The 24281-nt window shown below is 52.6% G+C and overlaps 1 protein-coding gene across 4 annotated transcripts in view; it reads left to right on the top strand.

Moving 5' to 3' along the window:
* TPO (thyroid peroxidase) overlaps positions 1-14079 on the top strand; it is a 94118-nt gene extending 80039 nt beyond the window's left edge. For all 4 annotated transcript variants that reach the window (XM_064363797.1, XM_064363798.1, XM_064363799.1 and 1 more), the window contains 4 exons: positions 2734-2833; positions 12194-12310; position 12530; positions 13950-14079. In XM_064363797.1, the coding sequence (XP_064219867.1) occupies positions 2734-2833; positions 12194-12310; position 12530; positions 13950-14003 (272 nt within the window). In that variant the 3' untranslated portion in view covers positions 14004-14079. The remainder of the gene's footprint in view (positions 1-2733; positions 2834-12193; positions 12311-12529; positions 12531-13949) is intronic.
* Positions 14080-24281: the final 10202 nt, after the last annotated feature.

A 24281-nucleotide genomic window follows, 5' to 3' on the forward strand; every position in this document is an offset into this window, starting at 1 on the left:
CCTCAAAGGGTGGGGCAGGGCCCACCACGTCGGGGACACCCTCTGCTTTTCTCAGACTACAGATTCCAACGCCAATCCCTTCCAGAACCTATCTCGGAAACACAGCAGGAGTAATGTCTAATCAGGGCGCCTGTGCTCTGGTCAAGCGGACACATAAAATTAACCATGCCAGTCATATTATTCTGACCTGAATTCCTCAAAATCCCGCTGCCCTCTGTCTGCCCAGGGCCTGTCCAATCCCGCTGCCCTTTCTTTCCAAAGCTCTCGTTAGCCGTCACCCAGCCTCGGGGACTCCCATCCCGCTCCACCAGGGGGCACCCACGACCATGCCCACAGCAGAGAACTCCAGGGCTTCCTGGGGCAGCACTGGAGAGGCCAGGAAGCCACCCCGGCGGCTGCTGGTGACCTTTGCGATGCCGCCGTGGGCGTGCGGGGACTTCAGGGCCCGTCTCCGTCAGGAACCTCCAGCAGCACACAGCCTTACATCTGGCTCCAAGTGGATTTATTGGCTCTTGAAACTGAAAATGCCAAGAAAATTTGGGAGCAAAGCATAAAGGAAAAGCTTCTTTTGGGTAAACACGGAGCTGCTCGCCTGCCTGCTGTGGCCTGCCGTTTGCTGGCGTGCAGGGTTGGAATTGGAGAGGCTGGGGGGTCCCAGGATCTGCTTCAGTCCGACGCTGCCACCGCCCAAGACGCCGCTGCTCCTCCAAGGCCCTGGCGTCAGGTGCTTGGCTTTGCCGGTGTTTGAGGTTCCACAGGTGGCCCCTGGAAGCCTCCAGCTCAAGCCTCAAACCAAGTCAGGCAGGAAGCATAAGTTCCCCTCCCTGAAACGTCAAACACCAGTTCCGGAATGAAACGCCATGGCTGTGCTGTCCTGACTGCCCCGAGCTGGCCTGTGCTTACCTGGACCAATTCCCATCCAGGGCTGGCCAGCTCAGCCTCCTCCACACCCCAGCCCCGGCTGCACGGGCGGAGTCCCCACCAGTAGCGTCCGTGGGGGTGAGAGTGAGTGGCAGCAGATGGAAACGTGAACCTGGCCTCCTTCCGGGTGCGGGAGGAGGGGGTCCCACGGCCCGCGAGCAGCTCGCTCTCCACGGGCTTTCAGCAAGAGGCTGGCGTGCGCAGGCTGCACTGTGGACTCTCCCGTGCTGTGACAGGTGGAAAGAAGGAGGCCTCGCAGGAGGAGGTTGCTTAGAGGAGGCCAGGAGGAAAAGTCACGAGTGCAAAGGCTGAAAGGACAGAATCGTTTGAGAGAAACACTCAGGATTTAGGATTCATTCATTCTTGTATCCAACAAATACTTGCTGAGTGTCCGAGACCGCTGCTAGGAGAACAACTGCCGGTGGGCATAGCCTGGGCCTGGGCTGGAAATGAGACACCTGCAGATCATGCCAGGCGCTAACTGGCACGGGGAACCGCAGACGCCCACGGACGCGCTCATCACCGATTTCCAACGATCCAGCGTGAGAAACCAAACCGAGCTCCCGTTCCCCAGCCACTGCCTCGTCTGGCACCCGAACGCGTTCCCTTGGACCCGGAGCCTTTCCTCAACCACGAGTGATGTTTATCCAGGGCGGCCACGTTTGTTTTAAAAACACACACACACACACTGATTGGTAGCATTTAATTTCTTTTTAAAAGTAGGTTTTCATTTCATCCTGGCTTTCTCCCCGGCTACCTTGAATGGGCACCTAAACAGAACAGTCATTAATAAAACTGTGGCCGAAGGAACTCTGAGTTCAAAGCCGCACTGGACCCAGGCTGACGTCTCCTCGCAGAAAGCATAGGAACCAAGGGCAGGAGCACAGGAGCTTGCTCAGTCTCAGCTTTTTCTGGTGAAGGCACAGGTCCGGGTGGGAGGACTTCCTCAGGCCCCTCACCAGATGCTCCGGGCTGGCTCCTGGCTGCCTCCCTCCCTCCCCTTTGGCCTTCTGTGCTTCCCTGTTCAATTCTCGCCAACCCTGTTCAGTTCCTTCCTGGAACAGGCCTATGAGACCCAGGCTGAGCTCCAAAATCTGCTGCCATCCCTTGTCCCCGTCCCCCAGGGACCCAGTTCTGCAAGCTGCAGACACCTCCCCTCGACCACAGTTTCACCTCCGGGAGGCCCCTGAGGAAAATAAAATGCAACCACGGGGGAGACCTCACAGGGCTACCCCAACCACAGGGGAGACCTCACAGGGCTACCAACCACGGGGGAGACCTCACAGGGCTGCCCCAACCACAGGGGAGACCTCACAGGGCTACCAACCACGGGGGAGATCTCACAGGGCTACCAACCACGGGGGAGACCTCACAGGGCTACCCCAACCACGGGGGAGACCTCACAGGGCTACCCTTTGCCCCTTACAGCCCACCTTGTGCCACTTTCCCACCCCATCCGGGGTCCCCCAGGGCTGCCTGGGTCTCGTGGCCCACTCAGAGGGTACTGAGAGCCCTCCCTGGTTCAGGCAGCGAGGGAAGCTTTCTGTCCTGCAGGACGGCGTCCACGCCGAGCCCAGCAGTAAGGCTGCTGGAGAGTGGGAGCCACCCTCTCTGCCCTGTGTCCTCTGCTGGCTCTCCCAACACACGTCACATTTGGGTCTACATGGCTTTTCTGGGCTGATAAATGACCCTCCCTGCTGTGGGGTGAAGGCAGCTGGCCCAGGACAGGGTGTGGCCCTGGCTCAGGCAGGACATCCTGACTTGCCCAGACCCTGGAAGCTTTTTCTAACTGGGCGTCTTTCTGTGCCCCAGACTCCAGGAGCCTCCCACGGGCGTCTTGGGTCTCCATCTCGCTGGCTGCTCTGCTGATCGGAGGCTTGGCAGGTCTCACCTGGACGGTGATTTGCAGGTGGTAAGTCCTTCATTTTCTGACTGTTACTTAGATGCAAAGCAATTTCCTTTCCTCTGGTCGTGGCTGTAATTAAGCTGCTTTATTTCCCCGAAGCTCACACAGGCTACTGGTATCTCAAAGGCATTGATCTCAGAGCTGTTTGGTATAACGTGTTAGACTCTCTGGATCTTTCATTGTGCTTTAAATAATGAAAGTGGAGGGATGAGTCGTACACCTTAGGTGGTGTCAGGTATCTGTGGGTGAAGATTCAGCAATATGACATACGATTCTGACATTAAATGATTGCACTGAAATAGTCTCTCGTTAGGAGTAAAGATTCTTACAAAGGTTTCTCAGAGAAAGAAAGGTCACTCATGGATAAAAACGTTTATTCTTCAGTTTTATCCCCTCCCTTGAGGGCAGAAATGGAAACTTGAATTTTCACGTTAAAAATAGTGCTGCTGGCGGGGTGCAGTGGCTCATGGCTGTAATCCCAGCACTTTGTGGGGCTGAGTTCGGTGGATGACAAGGTCAGGAGTTCAAGACCAGCCTGGCCAACATAGTGAAACCCCGTCTCTACTGAAAATATAAAAAAATTAGCTGGGTGTGGTGTCAGGCGCCTGTAATCCCAGCTACTTGGGAGGCTGAGACATGAGAATTGCTTGAACCCAGGAGGCGGAGGTTGCAGTGAGCAGAGATCGCACCACTGCACTCCAGCCTGGGCGACAGTGCGAGACTCCATCTCAAAAAAAAAAAACGGTGCCGTTGTTGAAAGACTAAGATGGGAACCTGAGAGGTCCTGTCTCTGAGGCTGCTCTCTGCAGAAGGAACCCCTGAGGCTTCCTTGGGTGAGGCAGCAGGTCCAGAAGGAACCTGTGAGGCTTCCTTGGGTGGGGCAGAAGGAACCCCTGAGGCTTCCTTGGGTGGGGCAGCAGGTCCAGAAGGAACCCCTGAGGCTTCCTTGGGTGGGGCAGAAGGAACCCCTGAGGCTTCCTTGGGTGGGGCAGCAGGTCCCTGTCCCCAGCCCCGAGCAACCGGCTCTGCTCCTTGCCACTCTTCAGAATCAGACTCTTAGCATCACTTCATTTTTAATGCACAGTTAGTTGTTCCTTGTATAGAGAAAGCATTTAAAATAACAGCAAACACTATAAGAAGTCATTGCAACCCCAAGCTGGGCCCCCAGGGCCATACCCAGGATACCTGCAAATAAAGGCCACACAACGGCTGGCCTCCGTTCTCCCTGGCCGCCAGGCTCAGCCCAGGAGGACACATCCTCGCTCCCGCTGCAGCCAGCCCCACCCTCCCCACCGGGATGACTGCTGAGGTCTCCTTGGACTACACCCTGGCCTGCAGAGCTCTTCGCTGGCTGAGCCTCCCGGCATCGCCCCACAGCACACATCTAATGGATTATCCGGGGCCTCTCCACCCTAAGGCTTCTTCCAGGGTGCTTCTGATCTTCCCAATAAATTCAACATTCTAGCAACCTTCATTTTTCTAGCAACTTCTTGATACACTGAGGAACATCTGCGCCTTGAACAAGAAACCTTTTTCTTACGGTTTCTATACCTCTTACAGAAACTGGTTTTTGAAACTCAAAAGTTTATCAACCAAACGTTACCCAGGGTCATGATTGTTTCCAAAGGGCCTTGTCAAGAATCCACAGTCATGGGCTCCTTTCTGTTGTATTTTGTGAGCACTCGTAAGGGAGGCCTCTGTGCCTGCGATCCGCTCCGCGTCCCGTTCCTCGGCTGCTGAGATACAGTATAAAGCCAGTTCCCCGTTTCTGTGATTCTGCAAGGCCTGTGACTACTCCAGATGCCTGCACTTGACACATGAGCTTATGATCTCTGTGAGATACGGTACTTCAGTGACGTATGTCTGAGCAGCTTCATAGCTTCTAACAGAACTAACACCGTCATACAACTGCGAGCAATTCCTCCCAGTAGAGCGGTGATGGCGGTAGCTAAGGGCGAGTGTCAGACACAATCCTAAGCCATGTTTAGCCCCTGTCTCCTCTGATTTTCCAGTCAGTCATCTGACTCAGGCACTTGCCATGGCTTAAACTGTGCAGTCCTCAAAACATATGTTTATATCCTGACTGTTAGGACCTCAGAATGGAAGCCTTATTTGGAATGAAGTCTTTGCGGATGGAATTGGCTAAAATGAGCTGATCCTGGAGTAGAGTGGCCCCTAATCAGTATAGCTGGTGTTCCTCTAGAAAGAAGAATTTGGAGAGAGTCCTGCCTAGCAGGAGAAGGCCCTTGAGATGGAAAGGTGGAGATCAGGGTGCGGTTTCCCTTAGCTGGGGCCTGGGGAGATGGCTGGCAGCCACGGAACTGGGAGGCAGGCGGGGAGCCGACCTGCAGGTACCTCGATGTGGACTCCTGCCTTCAGAGCTCGAGCTCAGAAACTTCCACTGTTTCAGCAGCCAGGCCTGTGGTTCTCTGACTACAGCCCCGGAATACTAACAGCACGCTAGGATTACGTCCATTTTCAGCGTAGCATGCAGAGGTGGCGTGAGAGTCTGTGACTTCCCCAAAGCTGCTAAGCCCAGAGCAGATCCTTGAACCCAAGACCTGTCTGGTGCTGGAGGTCATGCCAGAGCCGCCCTGCTTGTTCTCACAGGAAGAGTGTATTCCACATGCAGGGCTGCTGTTTCAAATAATCGTTACCAGTGAACATTGAACAATCACCTACAATCTCTGCAAGACACTGTGTTTGTCCGTCTTGGGAAGTTACTCCTTAAACTAACATTTAAACGGTGTCTCTAGCTTTAGATGAGGCGGTGGCAGGAAATACTCCCTATGTTTTATGAATCATTTGGTCTTTAAAGCGTAAAAGTTTTAATTACTAATAATTAAAACCCTTAGCTAACCATGAAATAGACTAAGCAATAAAAATGGAATTGGCTGTAAGCAAATAGCTTCCAATTAGCTGGGCTCTGTAATTATATCTATGAAATGTGTACATTGTAACAAAAACTGATATTACTCTAATTTCCTATTTATAAACAATTGTGCATTTGCAAACATCTCTACAAACATCTATCACATTATCACTATGAAAAATATGAGTGTCTGTAGCCCACATTCACAAGAAAAATAGCAATTTTCTTTAAGATTGACAGCCATAGATTAAATGAACATCTTTCCAAGGAAACTTGGGAGATAAATATTTGGCTATAGTTGACTATAGACTCTGGAGTTCTAAAAATATGCTACCAAGCACCGATTTACTTTGCAAAATGCCACTTAGCTGAAAGACGTGAAGAAGTGGATATTAATGTGTCAACAGGTGCTGGAGAAAAGAGGTGGTTATCGGCTCGGAGACCGTAATGGGGAAGACCCTGGGGCTTCCGGGGTGCGTCCTCCACCAAAACCACAGCACCCCAGACCCGTGATTGGGTGACTCACGCCTTCGGGAAGAGTCTTCCCAACACCTGCCCCGAGACCCTCGTGCTGCTCCCAGCAAACCGGCTCAGCTCAATCCCAGCCTCGCCTCTCTCTGTGTCTCATTCTTCAGCTTTAAAAACATGTTATTATTTCCAACTTAGGGCATCGTTGCTAGGTAAGGAGTAGGGAGGAGAACAGAGAGGGAAAATGAGAGGGAGAGACGGACACAGCGGAGAGAGACATGGGAGGGAGCGAGAACCCGGCGCAGTGTGGCACACAGCGGGCGCCCAGCAGACACGAGCGTCCTCTCCTAATGGAACAAAGTGTTTGCTTCTCTGCTCTGCCCCCCGTTTTCTACCCACCCTGCTGTTTGGGGTCTGACACTGTGTGTTTGGGTGTGATTATTATTAATGTGATAAATTATTAATGTATTTTCACTGCAACTCTATGATTCAGAGTTAACTCCATCAAGCCAACTCCTTCATCACCTGACACTGCATTTAAAATACCTCGAAGGTAGTTTACACTTTTTATTGCATTGAAATCATTTTCGTCAAGTTGAATTCTTTCTGTGCAAACTTTTACACTAAAAACGCCTCCACCAGTCAGTTCTTTGGTCCATGTCAGTTGTGCCGATTAGACCTTTTGCCGTGGAGGCGTTTTCCCGTGTGCTGTGATTCCTTCAGGTCCAGCTTTCTCAGCTCAGCATCTTGCATGTAAGTTTCGAGGCGACCGTGTCTGTCTGTCGGTTCTTACCGGTCCGGGGAAATGTTAACCCAGCAGCTTCACCCCTCCTCCACCTGCTCTTACTTCGCTCGGTTTTCCCAGCTCCACTTCCCACCATCACTTAGTTCTGCGATGTCTGAATACAAGGTTTCTTTATCTGTGGCAACCTGTGCCCTGACCTCTTTGCTGTTTCCAGCTGTATTTTGTATTGATATTCCTACTAGGAGTGTGCATTATAGACTCAAGAAAGGTGGAATCACTTGCATTAATTTCCGGTGAACCCGTGGGAGAGCTGTGAGGTCCTCCCCACTTCCTGCCTTTTGTTCAAGCCTTGATCTTCCGTAGAATGCTCTCTCCTTATCACTTCAACCCAGCCTCGAGTGTTCCAGTCTGATGCATCGCTAAGGCTCGCCCGAATGCCACCCACTGTGTGCAGCCTACCCCAACTGCCCCGCAGGGAGAGGCTTCTCCACCCTGAGACTCTCTCCTCCCTCCTTTGCCCAGAAGCATCTTGCGATTACTAAGCCTTCAATAAATATTTCTCATATTAACGAGGCGCTCTCACCTGATACAAAGGGTTGAATTCAGAGGCACAGACACACCCTGCCCCTGTTTCTAAAGTGTTTATGACGAAACAGGGTTCAGTTGGTGAAACAGCCATACACGCAATTCTATAGAAGAGTCAGGATTATTTGACAGGGATTGTTTCCCATGCTTTTACGAGATTCAGAACCTCAATGAATATAGCGAATAATTTTAAAAGACTTAAGACTACTCTAGATTGAAAGGAGCATGGTGTTTATAAAACAGCAGTGAACAGTGAATGCAAAATATTTTAATTGAAATTTCTATTATGCAGCAAATTCACAAAATAAGGAAAGTCTTTTTCTGACGTTTTCAAGACATGTTCTGTTAAATCATGGCCTCTCTTCAGGTGGGCTTTTCCTTGGGATATTGAGAGGTAAGACGTTGGCATGGCAATGGCCCAGGCTTAGGACGGTAGGGGCTGCCGTCACAGACAACCACGTTTGGTGGCTTAGAGAGCAGACATGATTCTCTCACGGTTCTGGAGGCCAGAAGACCCAAGTCGCAGTGTTGGCAGGGCCGGGCCGCTCCAAAGGCTGGTGGTACCAATACTGCCTGGCACAGCCAGCCTTTGGTACTCGCTGGCATTCCTGGGCCTGTAGACTCCAGTCCAACCTCTGCTGCTGTCCTGACCCGGCCTTCTCCCCTGTGTCTGTGCTCACATTCCCCTCCTCTTAAAAGGGCACCAGTCCTACTGGATTCCAGCTTCCGCCCTGCCCCGGTGTAGACTCATCCTAACTAATTACATGTGGAAGAACCTTATTTCCAGACAAGGTCACACTCCCAAGTTCGGGTGGATGTGACTCTGAAATGATTATCAAGTAGATCCAGTTCTGTTTACAGCAATGAGCAGAGAGCGAGTGAGAATTTAACGCACATCCGCGTGGCAGGAACACGTCTGATAGCGGCAGCCTCGGTGCTGACTCCTGGTTCACTTTACGTCGGTGGATTCTCGCTGAAGGAAGTTGCTATTTTATCCCACTTTACGAATGAGAACACAGATGTGGAGAAGTCACCAAGTCAGACTCAAGCGATAGCCCCGTCCCCCTCGGTGATCAGGCTGAAGTAATGACTAAATGCCACTTGCTCCCGATGACACCGTCACAAGCCCTGAAGCCGCCAAGGACCGCTGGGCCTGTGCAGAGGAGAGGAAGACTCAGGCGCTCCCCACCGACAGGACTGCTGTCTTCCAGGCAAACCTAGCGTCGGAGTCCGCAGGGTGGGGGGTGAGTGTGCACCGGCCTTTGTGGTCTCTGCCGACGCTGCTGGGTGGCTGTGCACAGAGTGTGTGGTGCGACGCCGCTCCCCGCGAGGACCCTGGGAACTGTGTGTAGGCATCACAGCGTCGTCCCCCGTTGCCGCGTTGACACGGGACCCCGGAAAGCCACGTCCAGGGCCCCCGGTCCTCTCAGGCAGGCAGGCAGGCGGGAAGCTCAGCACCCTCAATGATGGCGCCAGGCAGAGGTCAGGGATGATGACCACCAAGGCAAGGGAGGGAGGCCAGACACTCAGCATTTGGGGAGTTGGGGGGAGGGGCAGGTAAACACTTAGAATCAAGGCAGACAAACAGCTGGAAAACAGAGAGGCTCTTAGGTTCTGATGGGAATGCTGTTTTGTGCCTACAGTTAAATCCCACAGTATGTTTTGATGAGTTTTTGGATAACTGCCTCTTCCCTCCTCAAAAGGTCCCAGTCTCACCAGAGCTCCTTCCTGCGCCGGCCCCAGCACTCCATGCCTCCCGGAGGCCAGGGGCCTCTGCCTCGCTCCCCTGGGACAGCCCTTCCTCCCCGTCATCTCCAGGTTCTGCGCTGGGGTCTTCACGCTCAGGTGGAAGACGGTGTTGGGCCCTTTGCTGCACAGGGATGACGCCCGACCAGGAAAAGCTAAACGCTGTCTGTCACGTGAATGCATCTCCTGGCAGTGACTGGGGGGACATCCTCACTGCAGCCCGGGTCTCCTGCATGACTGTTGTAGGAAAGCCGCAGCTCAGCTGCGAGGAGACAGCGTCCTCTTGGCTGAAAAATGCTAAGATCCCTTTTCCTATGAAGAGAGCAGCGCTAGTTTCTCCAAATGCATGAGATCATGGTTGACTTGACTGAAGTGTGAAATGAAAGTGGGTGGGAGTGTTCCTGCCAAAGATAAGCACAGCTGCCATGCCCGACCCATGCCGAGTTCTCCCCCTCCACAGTCACGATGCCAGGCCCCCTCCCCCCTCCACAGTCACTATGCCAGGCTCTCCCCCGTCACAGTCACGATGCCAGGCTTCTTCCCCCCTCCACAGTCACAATGCCAGGCTCTCTCCCAACACAGTCACGATGCCAGGCTCCCCCCCCTCCACAGTCACGATGCCAGGCTCTCTCCCCCCTCCACAGTCACTATGCCAGGCTCTCCCCCCCTCACAGTCACGATGCCAGGCTTCTTCCCCCCTCCACAGTCACAATGCCAGGCTCTCTCCCAACACAGTCACGATGCCAGGCTGTCCCCCCTCCACAGTCACGATGCCAGGCTCTCCTCCCTCCACAGTCACGATGCCAGGCTCTCCCCCTCCACAGTCACGATGCCAGGCTCTCCTCCCTCCACAGTCACGATGCCAGGCTCTCCTCCCTCCACAGTCACAATGCCAGGCTCTCTCCCAACACAGTCACGATGCCAGGCTCTCCTCCCTCCACAGTCACGATGCCAGGCTTCCTCCTCCACAGTCACAATGCCAGGCCCCCTCCCCCCTCCACAGTCACTATGCCAGGCTCTCCCCCCGTCACAGTCACGATGCCAGGCTTCTTCCCCCCTCCACAGTCACAATGCCAGGCTCTCTCCCAACACAGTCACGATGCCAGGCTGTCCCCCCTCCACAGTCACGATGCCAGGCTCTCTCCCCCCTCCACAGTCACTATGCCAGGCTCTCCCCCCCTCACAGTCACGATGCCAGGCTTCTTCCCCCCTCCACAGTCACAATGCCAGGCTCTCTCCCAACACAGTCATGATGCCAGGCTGTCCCCCCTCCACAGTCACGATGCCAGGCTCTCTCCCCCCTCCACAGTCACTATGCCAGGCTCTCCCCCCCTCACAGTCACGATGCCAGGCTTCTTCCCCCCTCCACAGTCACGATGCCAGGCTCTCCTCCTCCACAGTCACGATGCCAGGCTGTCCCCCCTCCACAGTCACGATGCCAGGCTCTCTCCCTCCACAGTCACGATGCCAGGCTCTCGCCATCCACAGTCACGATGCCAGGCTCTCTCCCTCCACAGTCATGATGCCAGGCTCCTTCCCCCCTCCACAGTCACGATGCCAGGCTCTCTCCCTCCACAGTCACGATGCCAGGCTCTCTCCCTCCACAGTCACGATGCCAGGCTCTCTCCCTCCACAGTCACGATGCCAGGCTCTCTCCCTCCACAGTCACGATGCCAGGCTCTCTCCCTCCACAGTCACGATGCCAGGCTGTCCCCCCTCCACAGTCACGATGCCAGGCTCTCCTCCTCCACAGTCACGATGCCAGGCTCTCTCTCTCCACAGTCACGATGCCAGGCTCTCTCCCTCCACAGTCACGATGCCAGGCTCTCTCCCTCCACAGTCACGATGCCAGGCTCCTTCCCCCCTCCACAGTCACGATGCCAGGCTCTCTCCCTCCACAGTCACAATGCCAGGCTCTCCCCCTCCACAGTCACGATGCCAGGCTCTCCCCCTCCACAGTCACGATGCCAGGCTGTCCCCCCTCCACAGTCACGATGCCAGGCTCTCTCCCTCCACAGTCACGATGCCAGGCTCTCTCCCTCCACAGTCACGATGCCAGGCTCCTTCCCCCCTCCACAGTCACGATGCCAGGCTCTCTCCCTCCACAGTCATGATGCCAGGCTCTCTCCCTCCACAGTCACGATGCCAGGCTGTCCCCCCTCCACAGTCACGATGCCAGGCTCTCCTCCTCCACAGTCACGATGCCAGGCTCTCCCCCCTCCACAGTCACGATGCCAGGCTCTCTCCCTCCACAGTCACGATGCCAGGCTCTCTCCCTCCACAGTCACGATGCCAGGCTCTCTCCCTCCACAGTCACGATGCCAGGCTCTCTCCCTCCACAGTCACGATGCCAGGCTCTCTCCCTCCACAGTCACGATGCCAGGCTCCTTCCCCCCTCCACAGTCACGATGCCAGGCTCTCTCCCTCCATAGTCACGATGCCAGGCTCTCTCCCTCCACAGTCACGATGCCAGGCTCTCCCCCTCCACAGTCATGATGCCAGGCTCTCCCCCTCCACAGTCATGATGCCAGGCTGTCCCCCCTCCACAGTCACGATGCCAGGCTCTCCCCCTCCACAGTCACGATGCCAGGCTCCTTCCCCCCTCCACAGTCACGATGCCAGGCTCTCTCCCTCCACAGTCACGATGCCAGGCTCTCCCCCCTCCACAGTCACGATGCCAGGCTGTCCCCCCTCCACAGTCACGATGCCAGGCTCTCTCCCTCCACAGTCACGATGCCAGGCTCTCCCCCTCCACAGTCACGATGCCAGGCTCTCCCCCTCCACAGTCATGATGCCAGGCTCTCTCCCTCCACAGTCACGATGCCAGGCTCTCCCTCTCCACAGTCACGATGCCAGGCTCTCTCCCTCCACAGTCACGATGCCAGGCTCTCCCCCTCCACAGTCATGATGCCAGGGTCTCTCCCAATAGCCGCACATGTGTCTCCCACAGGACAGGTGCTGGCACTAAAGCCACACTGCCCATCGTGGAGACAGGCAGCGTGACTCCCCAGCTGAGATGCCGGAAGCGCCGGGCCATGGGGACGGCTCAGGCTCAGGACTCGGAGCAGTGGGCCATCCTGGACCTCCCTGGGCCGCACCGTGCGTGTGTTTCTGCGGCTGTGGCAGGGGCTAGGCAGGATCCGGCGCTGGGGCGGCTCTGCGGAGGCTCCAGCGTGTCTGTTTACTCTGTGGCTCTGGCGTGATCTGTACCTTCCTCCTGGAGGTTTTACTTACGAGCCAATGACAGTGAGTCAGATGTGAACCTTCTTTCCAAAAGCGCACACAGAGTGACAGGAATGAAAGTGCCTGCATTTTCCAAACCGCTTCCAAACTGAGGGCTGCCTTTCAGGCGTCTGCTTCCACTTCATCTGAGGATTGGCTGTGAGCACAGGAGAGGAGGGAGAAGCTGACACAGAATGCTGACTTTTGAATTCTGATTTTTAGTGGAATAGTTATAATCAGCGTGGAAAAAGTGTGTGTTTCCCACCTCTACCTCATACGCAGATCCCCAAGTGATGCCATATGAAAAAGTCACTTGCGTAAGTTTGACTTTTGAACTTACAGAAGCAGAGGGCAGAAGAGCGGCCTCCAGAGGGGAGGGGGAGAGGCTGGTCACAGGCACGAGGTCTCGGCAGGAGGAGGACGCCTCGGAGCTGCGCGGTGCGGGGCACATGCCTCATCATCATCGCGTATTTCAAAACTGCTAAAACCACAGGGGAGCAGTGGCACAATCACAGCTCACTGAAGCCTCGAACCCGTGCTCAAGGAATCCTCCTGCCTCAGCCTCCTGAGTGGCCGGGGCTACAGGCACTCGCCACCATGCCTGGCTAATTTGTAAACTTTTTGCAAAGCGCGATCTCACTGTTCTGCGCAGGCTGGTGCTGAGCCCTTAGGCCCAAGAGATCCAAGCGTCTGAAGTTCCCAAAGTGCTGGGACCCCGCCCAGACCCTAAAATAATAGGTTTTAAACATTCTCAGTGCCAAAAAAATATTCGAGGTGATGATATGTTAATTAACTTGATGTAGTCTCTCCACAGTGTAAACGTATTAAAACCATGTTTAAAATGTACATAGATGCAGTTATTATTTGTCAACTAAAAACACAAATTTTAATTTAAACAAAGTCACTTGCCTACAGGAGGGGGCCAGCCAACATGATCAGGCTCCCTTACAAAATCCGGTGTAAAAGAAGATCCCGTCCTCGAGACGAGCAGAGCCAGGGTCGTTCTGCTGAGAGCAGGTTCGTCTTTGCACCCGGCTCCCACGCACGGAACCAAAAATACCTGCCCTGGGAGTGAGGATCTTTGTGAATTTAATGCACCCAGGATGCCTATTACAGCCACAGCAAGGGCAATGCTTCCTCTGGGCCCCTAGTTAGCCCGAGTGACGCCAGCGGCAAGGGCGGGCATTCTGTGCGTCCGGCTGTGGCCGAGGGGATCCGTGTGCTCAGCACCGCGCCTGCCGATCCCAGATCCCGCTCTGTGGGTAGGAGCCTTTGCCACGTGGATCCTCTGTGGCAAACAAATGCTCATCCTGGAGCCAGGAACTCCCCTGCCGGCGTGACAAGGAAGAAGGATGGCCCATCTCACCAGCAGTCCTTTGTGGAAAGAGCTCCCATCCAGGCCCTTCTGTCTTGTATAAAGTGTGTGCTGTTCCTGGGGCAGTCAAAATTCAGACATTATTAATGTTTGATCTGCGTTTTTGCAGGACAGTGCCAGGAAGGAAGGCCGGGGCACTCACAGGCTGCCGAGAGCCCTCTGAGGGCAAACTGGCACCGACACCGAATCCCGCAGAACAGCTTCGTGTTCCCAGAGTCACCGGTACGACTGTTTCCCAAACACAGGCAAATTAGCGTCACGTTGTAGTTACTGTCAGGCACAGACGAATAAATACCGTCACTGCATTTGTCCAGCCTCTTCTCGTTAACATCGCCTGATCTGTTCCTTCCGGAGCCATTACAACGTACTGATAGATGACACATCTTTGCCTCATGAACCCTGAAAACGTCACTCTTGCCATCATCCTGTCTCCGCCTTCTGGCGTCTCCCACGCTGTGTTCCCCTTCACTCTGCCTCGGAGGTCCCTCCGCGACACACGCTTCCACACCTTCCTGCCCATCCCCAGGTGCCCGCATCGGGCTTCCCTCTTCTGGAAAGAGCACTCCTGGCTCCTGCAGGGCCAGTGGGAGGAGGAAAGGGATTCTGTGGGAGAGGCTGGCGCCGTAAGGACCAACGAGGCAAAGTGACTCGTCTCATCCTCCAGGGATTCACTGACACGTGGGCCTCAGACCCAAGGCTTCTGTTTCCAGCCCTGTGGCGTGTGTTCTCACTCCCTCCTCATCCCCCTCACTCACGGGGAACGCAGCCGTGATCCCGGAGGGATCCCCTCCCTGACTCTGTCCGCATTTCACATGTGAAGTGGCTGAATTCCAGAGAGCGGGGTCCCAACCCAGGCACCCCTCAGCCACACCCAGGGAAACGGGCAGGCTTCCTCCTGCACTGAAAGCAGATGCAGACACATCTACCTGGAGTTCTACCTGCACCGAGAGAAGAGGGTGGTTACTAGTTCATGGATAAAAACAGACCGTCTAGGCGACGCTTAGCGATCTCATCACGGACGACGGCAGTGGTGCGGGAGGGCTGAGTGCTCTGCCCCAGGGTGTTCTGTGCAGCTGCAGTGTTGTGTAAAGCATGGTGGCCCCAGAATACCAGATGGTTGTTTTCCCTAGGTGCTAGGCCATCCTGTTCTGTGTTCCCAAACTCTCAGTTTTGTTCACGTAAAACTCATTAATGATTTCATAATTAAAACAATATTAAAAATATCCTGGCAAATTTCACGATTGCCCTTATCACACCTGTAAGCAGCCCATCCTCACGCTGCCATGAACTACCTGAGACAGGGTAAGTTATAAAGGAAAGAGGTTCCATTGGCTCCGGGCTGCTCAGGCTGTGCGGGTGGATGGTGCTGGCCTCTGTCGGCTTCGAGGGAAACGTCTGGAAACACAATCATGACGGAAGGGGAAGGAGCAAGGAGGGAGGGGGGCACAGAAACCACCAGATCGCGGGAGACTCACTCACTGCTCAGGATCGAGAGGGACGGTGCTGGACCCTTCCTGAGAAACCCACACCGTGGTCCCATCGCCTCCCACCAGGTGCCTCCTCCAACCCTGGGAATGGCAGTTCCACATGAGGCTGGCGGGACACAGAGCCGAGCCGTATCAACTGCCAGGGGAGGGACAGGGCCCGGTGTCTGCAGAGGAGCTGCCTAGAGTTCCCATCCACGGGCGGGGAGAGACACAGGGAATCGCAGGAACACACAGCTCATCAGCACCCGCGCCGGGCGGAGAAGGGAGGCGACCACTGGCATCTGGATCATTTCCACGAAGGGAACACAGGCCTTCTGCCACTTCCAGCAGCTGCCCTGCCGCGCACCGGGCCACACTGACGGGGAGCGGTCTTCCCTTCCACCTCTGAGCCTCCTGCTGACGCCAAAGCCGGGACCCCTTGCGTGATGCGGTGCCTGCATACCTCTGCCCTCCAGGATTAGACAGAGGAGCAGTGCGGTATAGTGATGTTAACGTCAGGCCTCGACCTGGCTGGCTGCAGGGGGGTCAGCTGGCTGATGAGGGTTGGCCTCAGCCTCTGTGAGCTGTCCTGGAGGACACTGGGGTGTGAGTCAGCGGCCTGAGGGGAAAGACATGCCTGAATGTAGGGTGGGCACCATCCCATCCCGGACAGAACTAAAAGGCAGCTCTGTCTCTCTCTCAGAGCCGGGACAGCGCCTTCTCCTGCCTTTGGACATCAGCACTCTAGGCTCTCAGCCTTTAGACTTTGGGCTGAGTCATGCCATCATCTTCCCTGGCTCTGAGGCCTTGAAACTTGGGCTCTGAGCCACAGGGCCAGCATCCCAGAGTCTCTGGCTGAAAGGCAGCCTGTCATGGGACTTCTCAACCTCCGTCATCACGTGAGGCAGTTCTCCCACTGAACACCCTCTTATCCATCCATCTAGCTTTCTGTCTGTCTACACATCTACCCACCTGTCTAGCCTGTTGGTCTGTCTCACTGGAGAACCCGGACTATAGTGATACACATATGTAAGCGTCCTGGGATAATCACGCATTGATGGCTCCCAACCTTGGCAATCCCAGATCACGGGGTCAGCCTTAATTCACGTGCACCATCTTCACGGCACTGCCATCCTGACTCTCCTTGCGGTGAAAGAGTTTTAGGGTATTAGTTACTTTATGGGCTAGTGACCCTGGTTGATCTGCTGCCAGGATTTGTAATGATTTTGCCAACTCTCGATCTATTTAATGATCTAACTTAGAGGCCTGCACCTGGCTGAGTACCCGGGAAGTCAGCCAACCTCCATCCCAGGCCCTTCTGGTATCTCACAGCCGCTCACTGTCACGATTTCTGTTGGGCCATTCACAGGAGAATTCCAGGCAAACCGGCGGCGGCGTTGGCCTGTGTTGTGAGCCCTGTCGTCTACCCCAAGGTCACTCGGTACAGCCCCTTGATTTTGGAGAGGAAATAGCTGAGCCGCAGGCACTGGAGGTGAACCGCTTAGGATCATGTGACAGATTGAAGTTCAGGGTGAGATGAAAACACAGTTCACATCAACGCTCCGTAGGACCCCCTCACCCTGCCACGGCACTGACGGCTCCATCATCTCTACCCAACCAGGATGGCCCAAAACTGCGTTTGCTATTTGAGTGGCTGTTTCTTCCTTATTAAAAGTTCTGCTATTCGTAAATGACTCTGGCCAAATTAATCCGAGCCACACGGCCTGCTGATCTTGGAATAGCCATTCCTTGTGAAGGTTACACACATTGGGACACACCGATCCAGCAGTCCCCCAGGAGCCGGGGTTCTGAGTGCAGGGGGTCCCACGAGTCATGAGTATCTCACTGAGGATGTGATTTCTGAGTGAATTGGCCTTTCCTTCTTGAAAAAGAAAAAGGGAAATTTTATCCTAGCAAATGTAGGTTTCCCTGAGCGGACACTGCCACCTGCTGGGTGACTTGGGAATCGGCAGAGTCACCGTCATCCCCGACCGGCATCTTCGTTCCGCTCAAGGAGCACACGTGTCTGTTCCATTCCAGCGCTGGAAACATTTTATTTCACTTTTTGAGTTTTTCATGCTTATAGTTAAACATCACCACTTTCTCACTCAGCTGTGAATGTGAGGAGCCTTGCGCCCCGTGGGCTTACTGAGCTCTGGAACAAGGGAGGGAATCTCACGACATCCATGTCAGCAATAGCTTCACAGATGCCTTCTCAAAAGCCACAGCCCGGGACGCGCTAGGGACGTGCACTGCTCATTGCTTACGAACTCACCTGCTTACCGGAGCGCCCACGTCGGGCCGACGGACGATAGGAGCGACGAGAGGAAAGGCCGGGGAAGGAGAAAGGCTGGAAGGCGCAGCTCCTCCGCACCTGCAGGGAGCCACAAGGTTCAGTGAAGCGTGTCCGGCCCAGACGCAGCCCAGAGCCTCTGTGACCCGCAGCTCTCCTGACAAACTGTGCTCCCCGGGCAGAGAGTTTCCGTAGGATGCGAGGTGTGGCCTGGGACTCAGGGGTGTGCGTCCTCCCTGTGAACAGACGGATGAAGCAGAAACTCCAGACAGAGGAAAGCATGGCCTATGAGGAAAGCCTACCCATGACGCGGCACACATGGAGATGCCAGCACATGAGAGGGTTTGGGAGAGGGTCCTGGTCTCTTTGCTCATGACTGCCTGCAGCCAAGAATGCAATCTGCGATTAGGGCCTAGAACTGGGGGGCAAGGGAGCACTACACCTGGGGTTAGGGGAAGCATGATCCCTGGGGGCAGGGGAGCACTACACCTGGGGTTAGGGGAAGCATGATCCCTGGGGGCAGGGGGAGCACTATCCCTGGGGGGCAGGGGGAGCACTACACCTGGGGTTAGGGGAACATGATCCCTGGGGGCAGGGGAGCACTACACCTGGGGTTAGGGAGAACATGATCCCTGGGGGCAGGGGGAGCACTACACCTGGGGTTAGGGGAAGCATGATCCCTGGGGGCAGGGGAGCACTATCCCTGGGGGGCAGGGGGAGCACTACACCTGGGGTTAGGGGAAGCATGATCCCTGGGGGCAGGGGGAGCACTATCCCTGGGGGGCAGGGAGAGCACTACACCTGGGGTTAGGGGAAGCATGATCCCTGGGGGCAGGGGAGCACTACACCTGGGGTTAGGGAGAACATGATCCCTGGGGGCAGGGGAGCACTACACCTGGGGTTAGGGGAAGCATGATCCCTGGGGGCAGGGGGAGCACTATCCCTGGGGGGCAGGGGAGCACTACACCTGGGGTTAGGGGAAGCATGATCCCTGGAGGCAGGGGAAGCACTATTCTCATGGTTGGGGCAGTACTAGGCCCCAAATCCTAACTCTGCATTTGTATGATTTAAATAATCAATATTTATTGCCAAGAAGAGAGACAGCTCTCAATAACTGTGATATCCTGTGATCAGTGAAATAAGTGTGTCATGTGAGTGTATCAATAAGCATTACACACACAGAAAGACACCCAAAACTACTTACACCACCCACCACACACACACACACACACACTGCACACCCAAAACCACTCACACTACCCACCACACACACACCACAGCCAAAAATCACTCCCATCCAGCACACACACACATGCACGCACACACACAAACACACACACCGACAGCACACACTGCCGGGAACCCTTGACCAGCAAGAGGATTCTCACCTGAGTGGGGGGTGCGCAGGAAAAGCAGCAGACAGACCGACAGGGTCAGGAGGGTGAGAAGTCTGTGCTTCACCAACAACTTTATTCTCCAGAGCCTCAGTTTATATACATTTTTCAAAGAGAAAAACAAGTCAATAAATCAGACACTAATCACAATAGGGATGACAGGTGCACAATCAGTGATTTCCAAGGGTAATGACTATCTTAAAGGTATACAAAGATTCCACTTCTCAAGATGATTTCTTAAGATCCTCGTAATCTTTCCATATCCACTGTTCCTCCGGAATGCACGTCTTCTAGGCTATCTTTTAACTAGCCTCTCCGTCTGCCTCTTTTCATCTCCCAATCTCAAATTCCCTCCTCCCAGAGTCACTGTGTCTGGGCTCAACCACCCGTATCGAGTAGCTCGCCTTGCAAGCCTTCACACGGGTGGGCTCCCCACAACACACAGCCGAAAACCACTCACACCACCCACCACACAGACAAATACACCACACACAGTCAAAAAATACTCACACTACCCACTACATACACACCACACAGCTGAAAACCACTCATACTAACCACTACACCCACAAACACTGCACACACACCCAAAACCACTCACACAACCCATCACACACACACCACACACACACCCAAAACCACTCACACCACCCACCACACACACACACCACACACCTCCCCCACAGTCAAAAATCACTCACACTTCCACACACACACACACTGTACACACCACCCACATACCACATGGCACACCTGCACACACAGACATCACAGCGCCGCCCCTGTTTCTCAGACCTCTTTAGGAGCATGGAAAGGTTTCTTTCACCCGATCAGAGAAGGGAAATCAACCTTTAGGAACGCTACCAAGAAAAAATAACACCCGGCCAGTGACAGACTATTTAACAATAAACATAGTTGGTCAGTGTCTCATTTATTACATAAAAACTCAAATCATAAGACAGCATTAAATGGCTTGTTTAAAATAAACCGAGGGAACTCACCCCTTGGGAATCTTGAAAGAAAAGCACAGAATGAAACAGCGGTCAGAGCCTGACTCTTCCCTTTACCGTGAAAGGAACGGAGGCGCTTCTCCCGACTGCCATTCCTGCAGGCAGTTTCATGCTCAGTTTCTAACCCTGACAACGGAGTTCAAAACGCGATACCCCAAACGCAGCATTCCTATCGAGGTGCAAAATGATTTAAACTTCCAACAGCTTTACGTCTGAATTACTTAATGTCACAGGAACTTTATACCAAGGTTTTCCACATTTCACAAAGATCACTGCCCCCTTCAAAACCCTGTGTTATAATGAACCCCAAGTTTCTCTTCAAAGAATCAGTATGTCAGTATGTTCAGCTGTCTTATTCTTTAATTGTCTATTTTAAAGCTTGACTTCCTTGTGACTCTGCTAAGCAACCTTCTCCACCAGTTCTAATGAGTAGTTCACATCTGTTCCCCTGGCCCCCGGCTCCATCCTGATTCATCCTGGTCACCTGCTGCGGTCACCTTCTTTGACCTAGGTCACCCCTCACTACCTGCTCTGACCCGCCTATAACCATCCTTCCCCCCAAAACACCCACCCTGCCCCTCCAGCTCGTACCCCTGCTCGCTTTAAAATATCCCATCGGGATTAGTCTAGCTTGTGCGGTCTAACCCCAGCCAATAGAGGAACGAGACAGCAGTAGGGACGACCCCGTGAGGCATAAGTGCCCCTTCCCTGCTTGTCCAAGTATGTGGCCGTCACTGCTCCGTCCGTGAGCTGCACCCTTCTATAGAAGTAAATTGCCTTGCTGAGAGGATTTATTTTCGAATGCTATTTCTTTTGCGGCATCAAAATTTTACTTGTAACACCTGCTCAAGATGTCTTAGTTACTCCTTCAAAATAGGAACTAGAAGTTAAAAGCATTGAGACTATTTAGTTGAAAATTGTCCCCTTTTTTATCTTACTTCGTTAGCAGGCATTAGTCACCTTTAACCAAGCTTCTAGGCAGTTGTCAATGATGTGACTGTCATATTAAAGTGCGCGTTATATATTATAAATCACTTGCATGTTGTTTCTCCTTTATCTTACACTTACAGCATTATGTTGATTTTTAAACTATGTGGGAGGGGAAGTAACATGAGCTATAAATTCCACGTTACCTGGTGAAGCCACATCACAAAAGACTTGCTATATTAGAAGAGGGCATTGGAAAGTCTTGCTTAAAATCTTAGTGCTAAAATTCTCACTAAAATGTAAGTCACTGACAGTAGCCTCAGAATAAGCAATGATGAGAGACATAGAAATAAGAGGGGTCACTTTGGGGGGGTGGTCACACTAACATCTTTCCCAGCATCCGGGGAAGGAGTTGGGGTCATGCCAGGTGGTTTTCTGGTTATCATCACTTCTTCCTCCCAGAAGCCAGAAGGCTTTCTGTCCTTGACCCTGTCCACAAAAAGAGTTGAACTCTGCAAAATATTTGGAGAGGTTTATTCTGAACCAAATAGGAGTGACCATGGCCCGTGACACAGCCCTTGGGGTGGGGAATGGCGGTCCTGAGAACGTGTGCCCAAGGTGGTCGGGGGCAGCTTGGTTTTATACATTTTAGAGAGGGCTGAGACTTCAATCAAATAAGAAACACATTGGTTTGGTCCAGAAAGGCAGGACAACTCCAAGCGGGAGCTTCCAGGCTGTCGGTGAATTGAAAATTGGCTGAGTTTGTCTAAAGACCTGGGATTGGTAGAAAGGGGATGTTCAGGTTAAGGTAAAGATTGTGGAGACTAAGGTTCTTTTGAATCTTATAGAGGCTGTCCTTAGAGAGGATAGGTGAGAAGTGTTTCCTATTCAGATCTTAATCTCTTTAGGGTTGGGAGGGCCTGGGAGAAAAAGATCTAGCTATGTTGATAGAGATCCTTTACAGATGCAAAATTTTTCCCACAAAAAACAGCTTTGCAGGGCCATTTCAAAATATGGCAAAGAAATATGTTTTGGGGTAAAATATTTTGATTTTCTTCCTTGTCTCGTAATGTTATGCCAGTCAGGTTGGAAAATAAACCCCTTAGATAGGAATTTGGGCAAGATAAAAAAAAATCAGAGTTTAGTCTTCTACCCGGTAGGAAAACATTTACCCAGAAATCCCCTGGGAAGGGGGATTTAGAACATTCCAGGTGGAGGCACTTTTTAAAAATGGAAGGCACTACAGTACATTACTGTCACTCATTAGCATGAGAATTTGTGAGACTCCATTTCTCACATCTCAGCTTGAAAACCACATGGGTGATGATTAGGGAGGTGGGTTTGTTGATGAACTCGAAGTGCATCTCTTCTGAAGAGGATAGACTGCAGGAGGAGGCACCGGCGGCTGAGGCAGAGGAGGATTGTGTCTGAGCCCATTCCCAGTGGGGCCCTCCCAGGCCTCCCCAGGGGAGCCTGGACCTTCCTGGTCTTCCAGCTGCCCACCCAGAGCCCCTCACCCCTCTGAAGCCCCAAAGGAGGAAAGGGCTCCAGGAAGTTTCCGTGCCAGGCAGCAGGAACCGATAACCTTGCCAGGGGGTTAAATGAAAATTCCATTTAATCCACTAGTTCCTTTTAAAAACATCGTCTCTTTAGACATAATCAACCTTTTCAAGACTTTTATAAAAACTCTGGTCTTTGCCCTCTGCCACCAAAACAATATATAAATAAAAACAAATTTTAAAATCCATTGTATTGCATTACATTAAAAGTTGGTGTTTTGCTATTTTATTTAAATTTATTTATTTATGTATTTGGAGATGGAGTCTCGCTCTTGTCACCCAGGCTGGAGTGCAGCGGCGCCATCTCCGCTCAGCGCAACCTCCGCTCCTGGGTGCAAGCGATTCCCCTGCCTCAGCCTCCCCAGTAGCTGGGACTGTAGCAGGAGTGGCCATGGGAAACGGATCTCTCGGACATCAAATACAGGAGGAAGGCGTTTATTCGACCGGGAGTGAGGTGGCATAGTTGCCTAACAGCCAAGCTCCCCTAACAAAGGAAGGTTCCGTCTTTATATAGGCTTATATTTTAGATGTTACATGTGGAAGAATCTTAGGTTTATAACTTAACAAATGAAGTCCTTGCCTACGCCTATGTCCTGAATGGTTTTGCCTAGATTTTCTTCTAGGGTTTTTATGGTGTTAGGTCTTATGTTTAAGTCTTTAATCCATCTGGAGTTAATTTTAGTGTAAGGTGTCAGAAAGGGGTCCAGTTTCTGCTTTCTGCACATCGCTAGCCAGTTTTCCCAACGCCATTTATTAAACAGGGAATCCTTTCCCCATTGCTTGTTTTTGTCAGGTTTGTCAAAGATCAGATGGTTGTAGATATGTTGTGTTGCCTACAAGGCCTCTGTTCTGTTCCATTAGTCTGTATCTCTGTTTTGGTACCAGTACCATGCTGTTTTGATTACTGTAGCCTTGTAGTATAGTTTGAAGTCTGGTAGTGTGATGCCTCCCGCTTTGTTCTTTTTGCTTAGAATTGACTTGGCTATGCAGGCTCTCTTTTGGTTCCATATGAAGTTTAAGGTGGTTTTTTCGAGTTCTATGAAGAAGGTCATTGGTAGCTTGATGGGGATAGCGTTGAATCTGTAAATTACTTTGGGCAGTATGGCCATTTTCACGATATTGATTCTTCCTAACCATGAACATGGAATGTTTCTCCATCTGTTTGTGTCCTCTCTTATTTCCAAAACACCAAAAGCATTGGCAACAAAAGCCAAAATAGACAAATGGGACCTAATCAAACTCCACAGCTTCTGCACGGCAAAAGAAACAGTCATTAGAGTGAATCGGCAACCAACAGAATGGGAAAAAATTTTTGCAGCTTACCCATCTGACAAAGGGCTGATATCCAGAATTTACAAAGAACTAAAATAGATTTACAAGAAAAAAACAAACGAGCCCATTCAAAAGTGGGCAAAGGATATGAACAGACACTTTACAAAAGAAGACATACATGAGGCCAACAAACATATGAAAAAATGCTCATCATCACTGGTCATTAGAGAAATGCAAATCAAAACCACATTGAGACACCATCTCACGCCAGTTAGAATGGTGATCATTAAAAAATCGGGAGACAACAGATGCTGGAAAGGATATGGAGAAATAGGAACACTTTTACACTGTTGGTGGGAGTGTAAATTAGTTCAACCAGTGTGGAAGACAGTGTGGCGATTCCTCAAGGACCTAGAAATAGAAATTCCATTTGACCCAGCAATCCCATTACTGGGTATATATCCAAAGGATTATAAATCGTTCTACTATAAGGACACATGCACACGAATGTTCACTGCAG

The sequence above is a fragment of the Aotus nancymaae genome, unplaced genomic scaffold (assembly GCF_030222135.1).
Source record: "Aotus nancymaae isolate 86718 unplaced genomic scaffold, 86718_ANA_hifiasm-v0.15.2.pri h1tg000057l, whole genome shotgun sequence".
In the NCBI taxonomy this organism is placed as follows: domain Eukaryota; kingdom Metazoa; phylum Chordata; class Mammalia; order Primates; family Aotidae; genus Aotus; species Aotus nancymaae.